The following is a 14,085-nucleotide window of genomic DNA, read 5'->3' as shown; positions in this document are numbered from 1 at the left end:
AGTCATGCCCCGCGATATAATATCAGCAGGATTCTGAGATGAAACAATATGGTACCAATTGCCTGCATCAGATAGTTGCTGAATTTCGGCAATTCTATTACACACAAATGTTTTTAAGCTGCGAGGTTCTAAGCTTAACCAGCACAGTACTATAGAGGAATCGGTCCAATAGAAAATTTCCGATATGGGATAATTAAGAATCTTAGTAACCTTTTTTACAAGTTTTACGAGCAACAGAGCGCCACAGAGTTCCAACCTGGGTAAAGAAACAGCTTTGAGGGGGGCTACACGAGATTTTCCACAAAGTAAGTTGCAGTGGATATTTCCATCTGCATCTTCGGAACGGACATACATGCATGCACCATAAGCGTTTATTGACGCATCAGAAAACCCATGTATTTGAACCCTTAGAGGATTTTTAATTGTAACTTGTCTAGGTATATTAAAGGTATTTGCTTTTGCAAGCTGATTAGAAAAATTCAACCAGATTTTGTGAAAATCACTGGGAACAGGTTCATCCCAAGATATTTTAAGTAGCCATAGTTTTTGCATTAGAATTTTTCCTTGTATTATTATAGGTCCTAAAAGACCCAGTGGGTCAAATATTGTTGATATTGCGGCAAGAATGGAGCGTTTAGTCACTAAGACATCAGGTATATTTTTTAGACTTGACGAGTATACAAATTGGTCCTTTGGAGAATTCCATGAAATTCCTAATGTTTTACTGCTTGATCCCTCATTAATTACATACTCTGTAGACCCATTGTCAGGAATATCAGATAATACAGTTGGGTTATTAGAAGCAAGTTTTCTAAGTTCGAAACCGTATTCTTGAAAAATCGAAATTAAATTGCATTTTATTTTTACGAGTTCATTCAGATCATTACTTCCTGTGAGGGCGTCATCAACGTAAAAATCATGGGCTATGATACGACTTTCATTGGGAAAGGAGGTTTTTTTGTCGAGGGATATTTGCTTTAAACATCTAGTAGATAAAAATGAAGCACTTGCAGTACCGTAAGTTACGGTGTTTAATTGGAAGTGTTGTAAATCACTATCGGGAGAGCCCCTCCAGACTATCCGTTGAAAATTTCTCTCGCAGGGTTTCACCAAAATTTGCCTGTACATTTTGGCAAGATCTCCTGTAAGAACGTAATTATGTTCACGAAATCTGATGATGATAGAAAACAGATCCATTTGAATAGTGGGGCCGACCATGAGGGAGTCATTTAGAGATATACCTGTGGTCGATTTGGCTGAGGCATCAAATACCACTCTCAATTTAGTGGTGGTACTATCCTGCTTTTCCACAGCATGATGAGGCAGATAGTATGTAGGCACCGAGGCGGAATCCTTAGTGATATCAACCTTTGACATATGGCCTAAAAGCTCATATTCTTGAATAAATTGAGAGTAGGAACTATGAAATTCCTTATTCTTTAGAAATTTCCTTTCTATAGCAAAAAATCTTTTTTCTGCTATTTCCTGAGAAGAACCTATTTGGGAAATATTCTTCTTAAAAGGAAGACTGACTTCAAAACGACCTGAAGTAGTACGAGAAACCGTTTCAACAAAATGAGATTCGCAGTCAAGTTCTTCTTGTGATATTTTATTGGGTTCGTGAATAGGTTCCTCTATATGCCAGAATTTCTCAAGACAATTTTTTAATTCAATATCAAAATTTTTATTGAGAGAAAAACAGGATATAGGTTTACAAAATTGATCTTGATGAGCTGATATGGGTCCGGAGACAACCCATCCTAATAGTGTATTTTGGAGAATTGGATTATTCTTTCCGAGTCTTATTTGGCCAGAAACCAATAGTTCATAGAATATACTAGCACCTAGAAGTATGTCTATCTCAGAAGGTTGATAGAATGTTGGATCTGCTAGCTGAACGTCATGTGGAATGGGGAGTTTGGAAATATCAATAACATGCTGGGGACATTCTTCTGTAATTTTATCGATTACTAGGGCAGAGATTTTAAATTTATAGTTTAGATTTAAATCTTGAAAAGTCAACATGGTTCTTTTATTTATATAAGTTGTCCCTTGATTAATACCACATACGGGTATGTTAATCTTTTCCCATTTGAGGCTTAGCTTATCGAATAAACTTCTAGATATAAAATTGGACTGAGACCCGCTATCCAAGAGAGCTCTGCAAGGAATGCGTCTCTGGTGCCCATCATATACTTGAATTAAAACAGTAGATAGCAATATAAAGTTATTCGAGCTTGAATTAGCACAGGCTAAACTATAGTTGGTTATGGGATTATTTTGACATTCTTCTTGGTGGAATGCCGGAGTATTTCTTGAATTATCTGGCAATACATGTGAGGAAGATGGCTGATGAGGTGATGAAGTACTATTTCTATCAAATATATCTTGATTAGAATTTACAATTCTTGAGTTGCAAAGTGAATTGCTAGAATGAGGATTGGGCAAAGTTGAATTGATGTCATTTGGATTTGCACCTGGGTTCACCCTTAACTGAGTGTATAAGGCTGTTTGAGGAGATTGATTGTTACTGGCTTGCCTAACTAAATCAGATTTAGGATTTACAGCAACTTCGAAAGTTCTAGGACTTCCAAGCTGATGCAGCAAGGAATGGTGGTTGCGTTTGCAAGTCCTACAGAAATGCTTCGATTTGCAATTCATGTTAAGATGACCTGGACGCAGGCAGTTAGTGCACAGTTTGAGTCGTTTGGCCTCACTATACCGATCATTTATGGATAAATCTATAAACTTTTTACAACTATAAACAAAATGATTAGCCTTACATAATGGACAAACATTTTCAAAAGCTGGATGGGCAAATGTTTTGTGTATAGAAACATGCTTGGAGGATTGTGACTCGTGTTTATTATAGATCTTGAAGTCAATAGACTCTAATAAATAACACCTCTCAGTAAGAAAGTTAGTGAGGTCTAAAATGGTAGGGTTTTCCATATTCTTAGATGTAATTTCCCATTCTCTGCGGGTAATTTGACTTAGTTGGGAGGATAAGAGATAAATTAAAATAGTATCCCAGTGGATCACTTTTTCACCTAAGTTTTCAAGGCATCGAAAATGCTTTTGAAAGCTATCCAAGAATTTGCGTAAGCTTGAATGATTTTCCTCTTTAATCATGGGTAGGTTAAAAATTGCTTTGATATGGGAATGTGTAATTGCTTTTTTGTTTTGATATCTATCTTTAAGAAGTTTCCATGCTATGGTATAGTTATCATCACTGGCAGTGAGTGAACTGATGACTTGAGCAGCATCACCTCTTAAAGCAGATTGCAAATAGTAGAATTTTTGAACCTTGGGAAGGCTAGGATTTTTATCTATTATGGATTCAAATGTCTCAAAGAATTGAGTCCAGGATTCATAAGAACCTGAAAATTCAGGAATTGATATAGGTGGGAGCTTAGTCATAAGTGTAGTTACATTATTTATAGGTTCTGAGCTTACTGGAATGTTCTCGGGTATGGGAACACTTAAGGGAGTGAAGCTTTGAAGCATGAAGGTGGCTTTGGATATAATGGAAAAATATTTTTCTTCGAAATCTGTTCGCACATCATCCTGATCTTCTGCCTCAGGAAGATCATACCTCAAATGAATATCTTCAATGCCTGACTGAATTTTTTCAAATTCATTGAGACTAGTTTTAGCAGCTTGTAACCGGGTTTCAATTTGAACTTTTATATCTGGTGAGCTTAGGGTTTCGGTAGATGCATCTAAAAATCTTTGAAATCGGGTAAGAGATGCCTTAAGATGACCTCTTTTTGATGTCAAAAACTTTATTTCACCTTTAGCTTTAACTAAAATCTGTTCTGCAGTTAATTCTTCAGCCATTGTTTACTACGGGTAATGTTGTATATTTATTTATAAATATTATACTTACAAAAGCGCAAAAAGGTTCAACTTTAGAGGCTAAAAATTAATATTGAGCTGGTCATATACACACTTGATTGAATTTAATAGCGTAAAATCAATTGGTTAAGGTTATACTTTATTTCAATAATAATAAAGCGCATAAAAGACTACAAATAAATAAGAAAACGAGAGCAAAATCTATTGGAATTTCATTTAAATTGAGCAAGCCTTTGATTTCTCGGGTTTATTTAGGGTTAAAAGATTAAAATTCGGGTAAAATGTAACAAAACTTAAAGCACCAAGTAGGTATTGGGCCTGGTATGTAAAGTCTACAAGCAACAGGTTTGCTTTTAGGTTTAACTTGAAATCAAATACAATGTGATTCAAATTTTGGGTAAAAATCTCAGCTTATAACCCTAGGATTACGTTTAGGTTTTGAGACTCGACTTAGACGGCGAAGGCTGGCTTTATTTAAATGATTTGGTTAACTAACCTCTTAGGTATCTGCTGGCTGCTTCTCAAGTTTTCACTTTCACTACTTTTTACACTGGCACATCGACTTTTAAACGTATTTGTACGTTTTTATTCGACTCGAAGGATCAAAATGTTGGTTAGTTTGGGTTGCAGCGTGAAAATATAATGCGTGAAAAAACTTTAGGATTTGTTTATTCAATTTTAAAAGAGAAAACCCCAGTCTTCGATCAGCCACGTGCAAGTGGCGTGAGGTTAGTCAAAAAGGGTTAGATTAGATATAAGTAACAACGACGCGTGGTCTTCCAACGCCGCTAATCGTCTGTCTCCTACTCTTCACCATCGCGAGGGGAATCACTCTCCGACGCAGGCGGACCAATCAGCAGATAGCATTTTAACGCGCGGCGCCCTCAACAACCGGTTACGAAACTACGCGTTACGGGGTGCGCACAACAACTATTTATTTACGGGGAACACTTGCAAAGTTCACTAACACACATAACAATATAATAACAATTTAAATAACTAATATCCTTATTAGTTATTTAAATATTTTTTTTAGCTTTAAATGAATTTTAAATTAGCTGTCAAACTCTATATATTCTGTCCACTACTTTGATATTGTTTATAATTTTTTCGTGAAATAAATATTGGATTATTATATTACAAAACGAATATCTTTCTGTTGACTTTTCTTTAAAATATTTCAATTTTGTAATTACAGACATCAAGCATCACCGGATCCACGTCATGAGTTCAAAAAACCGCATCAGCACTCAATGCACCCTCCACCCCATGTTCACCAACGAGGAGGTTACGTCAAACAAACGGAAGGTAAGCCTCCCTATGGAGGCAGGGGTGGGTATCCCGGCCAAGCTGTGAAAAGAAATTCTGGATCAGGAGGACATCGTGCCAATGGCATTGTACAGACTAAAGGACCGCCTCCATCATTGAACGTAGGTGGGCGTGGACATACTCCCTTTGAAATGGTAAGTTTACCGCAAGTCTTGGTTTTGTTCTATTGGGAGAATTATGTGTTTTGATGCTTGTGAAATACCTGCGTCTGTGAAGCATTAGTTAGACGGGAGATACGCTATTAATTTTTTTTTTTAATTTTAAATTTAAAAAATCACTGATATAGACAAAATACTTTCAAAATGTTATTCAATTGTTATCCTAAATCAAGTTTAATACATTATTGTACCTATTATTATGTCGTAGGTTTAAAGGCAATTGAAGTAATATGTATAATGTATTTAATGTTATTAGCTATAATAATAGATGTTATTATTAAAAAAAAACAGGCAAGTTTTAAAAATAGGACTATTTTATTCTTGAGTAATAATCAATTTAACAATTCTGACATATTTCAAGTACGACGTTATCAAGAATGAGAACAAATATTTATGGGTCGAACTAAATAGTGAGTTGCTTTAATCTTTGTCGCCAATGTTGTTCGAGATCATGAAGTACATCTTAATGCTTTTGATTATGATTTACGTGTTTTTTTTGTTATTAAAAGTTCGGTGTTGTCATTTATGGAATATTTCCATATTACCACTTTATTGCAAATAATAAGTAAATAACAATAAAATATGAAAAGATCAATAAAATCGAAATAATGCAATAAAAAATATAACAATCGGTCCAATGGAGGATCACGATCTGTCAATCCGAATAGAGTTCTGAGTGTGTGACAGTTCGATAAAGTTCTGTTCGCTCTATAAGCAAGGAACAAATGCCATGTATCTTTGTGTCTTTTTTATTTGTTACAACTTAAACACAAAACAAAGGAACACAAATATGCAATTTCATCAATGTTTTTCAAGTCAATCAAGTGTATTTATGTGTATTGTAATAAATTTTTTCTATAATATCTATAGTTTTGATACCATCAAAAGATGTTAATATACTAAATATCACCTATATAAAAGTTGCATAATAAGAGAGCTATTTAAAATTATTAAACACTATTTTGAAAATAAGATAAAAACTTTATTAAGCTGAATTATTACCATTTTTACAAAAATTGTTCAAAATTGTCTAAATTTGTTCGAATAGCACTCCATCTTGCTCGGCAAATCCACGACTCTTACAAGCTTCTAAAATAAAATCCTGGTGTTTACGAATTAAATCATAAGAATTTTCAATGAGCTCTTAGTTCTCATTCGAATATCCCCACAGAAAAAAAATCGCAGGGCATAAATCTGGGGAACGACGAGGCCAAGAAATGGGTCTATTACGCCCTATCCATCTATTCGGAAACATCATTTAGATAAACTTCTGGTCTAAAATTTGGTTGACTGCCATCATGTAGGAAGCACATATTCTGTCTCACATTTAGAGGAACATCTTCTATTAATTGTGGCAGATTGTGTCGAAGAAATTCTAAATAAATTTCACCGATTAGTGGAGGTACCAAAAAGTAAAATCCAATAAGTATATCATTTACGACGTCAGCCCAAACATTTAATGAAAATCTATGTGGAAAATTACATCTTCTTACTGCATACGGATTTTTTACTGCCTAAACATAATGTTGTGGAAATCTCGCATAAATGTGGCCTCGTCTGTACACAAAATTAATTTTGTCAAATTTTTATGCCTGCCGAACTTTTCTAAATACAACTCATGCCACTGAAAGATAACCGGTTGATAATGATAAGGATAATACTTTTTTTTTAATACGTGAGGCCGGATGTTCTCGTAAAGGAAACCTTTAGGCATGCATTTTGTTCGCAGTCTCCATAGGTAAGCATTATGGCGATTAGTTCATTGTTGTCGTAATCATGGGTCATTTTTCCGCAAAGTAATTAGACAAATGAAATACGCACCATTTAAAGACCGCCGAGCCAAACTTCGTAGTTAAAACCATACTGAAACTCTTACGACTTGAGATTCTTACCAATGAATTTGGCCTTTTGTCGGAACACAAAACTAGACATTAAACAAAGAACCTAGAAAAAGTTGGAATATAACTACATCCCTTATAATCCTGCAGTATGGTAGTCAGTATCCTCTAACTAAAATACCCAAAAAGATGAGTTTTCAACTTTTCATTGGAGTACAATCGGCAAAAGTAACTCCTCTAGATTACAGTTTTTCGCACCAGAAATGGTTTTAGTGGGATTTGTAAGGATTTGTACACTACTTTTATAAGGATTTGTACGTGGCACCAAAAAAATTTCAGGAAGTTCAAAACGGAGTAGCAACATTGGACGACATCAAACACTTTCAATGTCGCTGCTTTTTCAATTCAGCTGCGCTGTACACCCTCAGCAGTGGACAACAAGAATGCAGTTCAGGCCAATACGCAATCTGTTGGAGTGATGCACCATAAGCCGCCTGAATTTGATGGCATTTAAAGGCGAAAGGAATGTAATGATTGGTCACTTACACAGTCAAACACTTTGCCATTCTGCAAAGAATGTTCCCTCTGTCCCAGGCTCGATAAGATATGTCTCGATTGAGTTATATCCTAAAACAGAAACAATGAAAGGGTAGAGAAACTTGGCAATTAAAAAGCTTTAGACATATTAAAGAAATATGGAAAACATTTCCGAAAGCTGCTCTTGACACTATACAGGAAGCGTTGGGAACTAGAAGACTATCCCAGGATCTGGAGAATAGCTCACCTCATTTGGGTGCCAAAAGGGAATGCAGGTGGTAAGTCTTTTACCAGGACTTGGGAAAATATTGGATGGTTAAACAATAGGCTGCCAATAGAGCTGGAAAAGGATAGAATACTTAATCATAGACAGTTCGGCTTCCGAAGGAATAGGGAACCATCGATATCCTGGAAAAACTCATAAGGAAATTTCGCGCAGGGAAAGACAAAGTGCTACCATCAACTGATGGTAACATTCCTTAAAAATGGTGTCAGTTCAGCAGGACCAGGGCTAATTGACAGTAAATTTAATAGTGATGTAGTGGGAATTTTTAACGGAAAGAAAAGTAACATCGGGTAAAATACTAAAGGAAGTGGAAAAAGGATGTCCACAGGGCTCAAGCCTGGATCCCATTTTGTGGATTATAATGATGGAAGGCTGGTTTAGGAGAAAGAAAGCATGCAGGGATAAATGTTGGATTGGAAACGATGGATCTAGAAAAGAATAAGAAGAGATTGGATAAAGATAATTGAAAAAAAAACAAAGCATGTGCTGGCATTGCTGTTGATAAGATAATCCTGATCAGATACAAAATCATGTAAAGAAAGCGAGCGGACATGGGAGAGCGTATAGGATGACACTTTTGAATGGAAAAAAGCACTAGACTGACCTACAACAGAGAAAACCAAGGTGTTTGAAAATGTAGGTATGTAATGGGAAAACTTCTTTAGCCATTTGAAAATTGGCAAAAGTGGGAAGCGTAATGGGAAAAATACACAGGCTTTTGGAAAGGAAGGTCTAAAGACAGGAGAAATTGTAAAGATATAGTAGGACAGGGTTTTCAAACAGGCGTTGCTACATGGAGCAATAAAGAAGGGTTTATCCGGAACAGACGCCAACTAGAGGCAATACAAAGGGTTGCACTGCGAGGAATCCTTCTACTTCATAGAGTCAACAGAACCGCTTTGGTTGCAGGCACTGACGATGGCAAGAATCAGTGAAATGGCAAGAAAGAGGATGGTTGAATATGAAAGAATAAATGGAAAATTTGAGCCGAAACAATGGGAGTGGGTCTGGTCTGGATATGAGGACACAGCGAGGCTTCAACGAAAGAACGCTCATTGAATGAAAAAATGAGAGGGAGGGAAAGGTGTGTAAATGAAAAAGAAACATTTGATCTTCCTGCTCAGAAAAGCCAATAGGGAAGGCCACTGGGACGAAATCAGACATTTCAAAAGGTTAATGAGATGCTTTTCGATAACGGCTTAGTTTTAGGATTAAACTAAAATAAAAGCAAAAATAAGAAAAAATATTAAAAAACTAATTAAAAAAAATATTAAGAAATGAAATGAATAATAAATATTAAATATAAAACAAGATAAAATGTTAAAAAATTACGAAAACCAAAGAAAAATAATACAAAAGATACAATAAACAAGAAGGAAATGGTCAAAAACCAATATAAAATAAAAAAAACAAAAAACAATAAAAAGAAAGCATGCAAATTAATTTGTAAACAGGATTAAGTAGGTATAAAATCTATTTGATTAAAATAAGTTTAAGATTAAAATAGTATTAAGAAATATTGTATAGTGCTATTTAGAACAGAAAATGTAAAACATAATATGTATCCTATAATTCATGAACATATTCTTTTCTGACACACACTTACTCCAGGAATTTTTATGTTTATATTTGTGTTGGATTTAGGATGAAAAATAATACGTAGTTATAGATACAGTATTGTGCATAAATATAGCAACAAGCGATATTTTCAAAAATATTATTTGCTTCTTTATTTATTCCATATTATTTCTTTACTTTAAGTACACGCCTCTGTATTATTTATAAATATACCGAGATATCATAAGAATGCCAATGCAGAGTAAGGAACTTCATATTTGTTTATTTAGACAATGTGCATAAATATAGCAACATTCTTGGTTCGCATTTATTTTATCAGTTAAATATCGATTTACTTGCTGTAAAGTTGTTATTTTTGAATCTCAGAATTAACTTAAAATGGGTCGCTCAAAAACCGTCTCTGGTGATGTAAAAAAAATTATTGTGGAGCATTACGAAAATGGTGTTAGGCAGAGTGGCATTGCAAGAAGCTTACGGCTTCACAGGTCAATAGTATCTAGAGTTTGCAAAAAATTTCGCCTTACTGGAACAGCTGCACCGGCGCCCATTCCTGGTAGACCCAGAAAAACAAATTTGAGGATGGATAGGCAGCTGCTACGAATTTCCAAAGAAAATTCTTTTTTCCCAAATTTTGGCAAAATTAAAAGAGGGTGGAGAAGTAAACCTCAGTTCCAGTACCGTAAGGAGAAGATTACTTGATGCTAACTTACCTGCTCGTCGCCCCGCCAAAAAAACTGTTAAGGTCGGGGCACACATATCCGTACCGAGACCGCACCGTGCCCGCAGCGTAGCTCGGCCGTGTCTCGGTGCATTATCTCCCAAAACACACATCTCCGACACACGGCCGCATCCCGCATCGCATTGGACGGTCATGACGCACTTATGACACTTATGACAATTGGGTTGGCACATTAAATTCAGTTTCAAAGAAAAATGTTTTCAAAATTTGGTAATGATCAACAAATGCAGCATTCGCAATACGAGAACAACTAAATGATTTTTTTAGTTATATAGAGGGCAGCGTAGATTGGCAGGAAAATACAGCCCTGGCAATTTAAATAATTTAATTTATGGATCATATTTGCCAGTTTTTTTAGATGTTGCATCTTTTTCGCTAAAATGTAGTAAATAAAATCTAGATCGTGTCAAATTCATGTTTTTTACTAGTTATTTGGTTTCTTCGCCGTAAAAAATTTTTTTCTAAGACGAAAATCCCAAACAACTAACGTAGAATCTAGTGGTAAAAATATTGGTAATTAAACTTTGTAACCTTTTTTTATGTAAATTTAAAAACTAAATAGCTAAAAATAATTATTATAAACTAATAGCTTCTCAATTTCCATTTTAATTTCCAGCTGTATGATCACTACGGGAACGCACCGTCGTCCGTCACCGTAGATTTTTAAAACAAAACTATTCTAGCTCGTTGCGGACTCGGTGCGGAGTCGGCGCACGGGCTCGGTGCGGTCATGTTAAGACTACTTCATATGATTACGAACGACAATTCACAACCGAGACACGGCCGTGCTACGGTGCGTGCTCGGTGCGGACTCGTTGCGGGCATGTGTGTCCCGACCATTACTCTCAAAGAAGAACGTCAAGGCTCGTTTTCACTTTGCCCAATCTCATGTCCACTGGTCTGTAGCTGATTGGAAGAAAGTCGTATTTAGTGATGAATCTAAATATAATTTATTCAGGACTGATGGAGTGATGTACGTCAGACGCAGAGTGAACAAAGATTAAACAAAAAGTACATTTGCCCCACAGTTAAACATGGGGGGAAATATTCTTGTATGGGGATGTTTCTCGGCTCGTGGCATGGGACCCATAGTAAGAATAGTGGGCAAAATGGATCGTTTCATGTACAAAGACATTCTGCAAACACATTTAGTGCCATATATGGATGAAGTCATGCCAGTAACAGCCATATTTCAGCATGACAACGATCCAAAACATGCTTCTCAATTTGTTAAGAGGTGGCTATCCGATGAAAAAATAAATGTAATGGTCTGGCCATCTCAATCGCCAGACCTAAACCCTATAGAGAATGTTTGGCATTGCATTGACACCAAAATCAGACACCTAACATGCTCTAATACAAATATTCTCTTTGAAATAGTGGAAAAGGCCTGGAAAGAAGTGAACAATGACTATATTATGAAATTAATTGAGTCCATGCCAAGACGATGTGCAGATGTTATAAAGGAGAAGGGGTACTACACGAAATATTGAATTGATTTTAATTTAGTTGGGTTATATTTTTTTTAGAATCAAAACTATTTTTTGTTGCTATATTTTTGAATAATAAATTTGCATAAAACAATTTGGTGTTTTATTTAATATGAAATTATAAACAGGCTCTAACTATTCTTGTAAATAATATATAAACCTTACTTATAAAATAGATACTAAAAGATATATAACAGGAATGTTCAATATTGCTATCTTTTTGCACACTACTGTATAACCCATTCTAAGAGCAAAAATAATACCTTCAAACCAAAAAAAAGTTATTCAAATTTTTATTCCTAAAACTGCTTCTAAAAAATTTGGAATGCTAACACTGCAAGCAAAAGCTCAGTGATATCCGAAATGTCATCTTGTTAAACGGCATAAAGAAGAACCGTCATCATAAACGGAAATAAACTAAAAAAATAAAGATAAAAGCATAGAAATAAACCTAAATAAAAACTTGAATGTGAAGCGTGTGTAAAATTTTTGACAATAGTAATTTATTAATAGGCTGTAACGAATAAAAAACTCGAGTCCATGGTTTTATTAACAGAACTGATTTTATGTTTTTTTATTGTCTTGGCAGAAAATGGCATAATAAAATATTAAAAATTTGTATGTTAAAACATCAATTATTAAGAAATCTATAATAAATACAAAGTATTTAATTTCCATAAAAATGCTTTTATTAGGTACCTTTACTCTAATGAAGCACGTTAAAAAACGCGCAAAAAAGAGTTCGTCAACGGTAATATTGTTTATCTTTAAACCAGAATCTATTATTAGTAAAATTTTATCATGTAAATATTTTTTGACCACTTCACTGATACAGATTTCTTGGGTCGGTAGTATATTATAAGATCGAGCGGCATTGCAATATTGTTGCCCTTCTCTAATATACGTATTGCAATTATCTGCATTAATTTAACTTTGAATACTTTAATTCTTATATTATATTTAAATAAATGCTTCATATTTTATTAAAGTAGAACGGTAGTATTGTTTTTTGTCTTTCAAAATAAGAACAAATTTATGATTTTTATATATTAAGTGTTCTTTTGCCATTTCTAGATAATCATTTGGCATCATAGCGTCAGAGAGGTTGCAAGTAAACAAACTGCTCATAGTTCCAGGGCAATGCAAATGCCTTTTAATGTTCCGGGATTTCCCAAGCACTGGTACTCCTGATATTGGATCTCGCGTCTTGCTCGCGGGGCATGAGAATTTACGTCGAGTGATTTACGGTGACGCTCTTTCTATTGAACCTCGTAATTGAATTTGAATAATGGGCAATCATAGCACGGATAATCCACAGCCCGGATAACCCGGACACCGATAATTGGGGTTTTGCTGTACATATTATTATCCCTATGACATGGTAGAATTTGATTTTTTGTAATAATTGTATTTTGTGGAAAATAATGGTTTTGTCGACTCTTATTGTTTGTTGTTCAGTGACTACAAAATATCCTATATATTATACCCCTCTAGGGAGGTATAATATACCAAAGACCCACTTCAGCGCATGCAAAACATGCCATGGGATGATTATGAATAATGTCAATGAAATAAAAATGTTTAAATTGTATTAAAAGGCGTCGTATTGAAATAATCAGATGGGTGATACTATAATTTGCATATTTTATAAAAATAAAATATTCAGATAAGTAAAATCCTCTTTATAGTTGATGTTTTATTTTATTCTGGATATGGCTTTCTTACAACAATTGCTATTATTTTGTATTTTTTTTTTTTTATTTTAAAAGTCGAAATTATTATTACAAGGGTAAAACAATCTATCTTAATTAGTAAACGTTAATAAAATCAATTAATTAAATTATATAGACCAAGAAAATTATTTGGTTTCTTTTTGTCTTTTAAAATCTATTATTTTTCTTAGAGTAGCTGCAAATATCTCTTATAAGATCTAGTGTAAGTATTGTCAAATCATTAAAAAAATTTAATAAAAAATAAATTATCAAAACTTACAGAAAAGCGATATTCCTATACTAAATTTAAAAACAGTTTCTGTTGAGGTAAAACGAAAACCCTATAGTCTTCCTTCATATTTATTTTACCTTAATCTACGACTCAACTGCTAGTATGGATTATTTTTTCACTATTAAGTTTCTGTTGATTCGAAATTAAACCTACATTTATTTTGAAGGTTTATTTTATTTCGACTTAACTATAAGGAAATATGCATAAACTGTTAGCTAAAGGTTATCTATATTTGGGTAGTTTTTATGTTAAAAAATATGTATTTTTA

The 14,085-nt window shown here is 34.3% G+C and overlaps 1 protein-coding gene across 5 annotated transcripts in view; it reads left to right on the top strand.

The window, feature by feature from the left end:
• LOC126744529 (AF4/FMR2 family member lilli) overlaps positions 1 to 14,085 on the top strand; it is a 343,999-nt gene that overhangs the window by 185,793 nt on the left and 144,121 nt on the right. For all 5 annotated transcript variants that reach the window (XM_050451967.1, XM_050451970.1, XM_050451966.1 and 2 more), the window contains one exon: positions 5,057 to 5,321. In XM_050451967.1, coding sequence (XP_050307924.1) covers positions 5,057 to 5,321 — 265 coding nt within the window. The remainder of the gene's footprint in view (positions 1 to 5,056; positions 5,322 to 14,085) is intronic.

The sequence above is a fragment of the Anthonomus grandis genome, chromosome 14 (genome assembly GCF_022605725.1).
Source record: "Anthonomus grandis grandis chromosome 14, icAntGran1.3, whole genome shotgun sequence".
NCBI lineage: Eukaryota > Metazoa > Arthropoda > Insecta > Coleoptera > Curculionidae > Anthonomus > Anthonomus grandis.
This window is presented reverse-complemented; position numbering and strand designations above follow the sequence as displayed.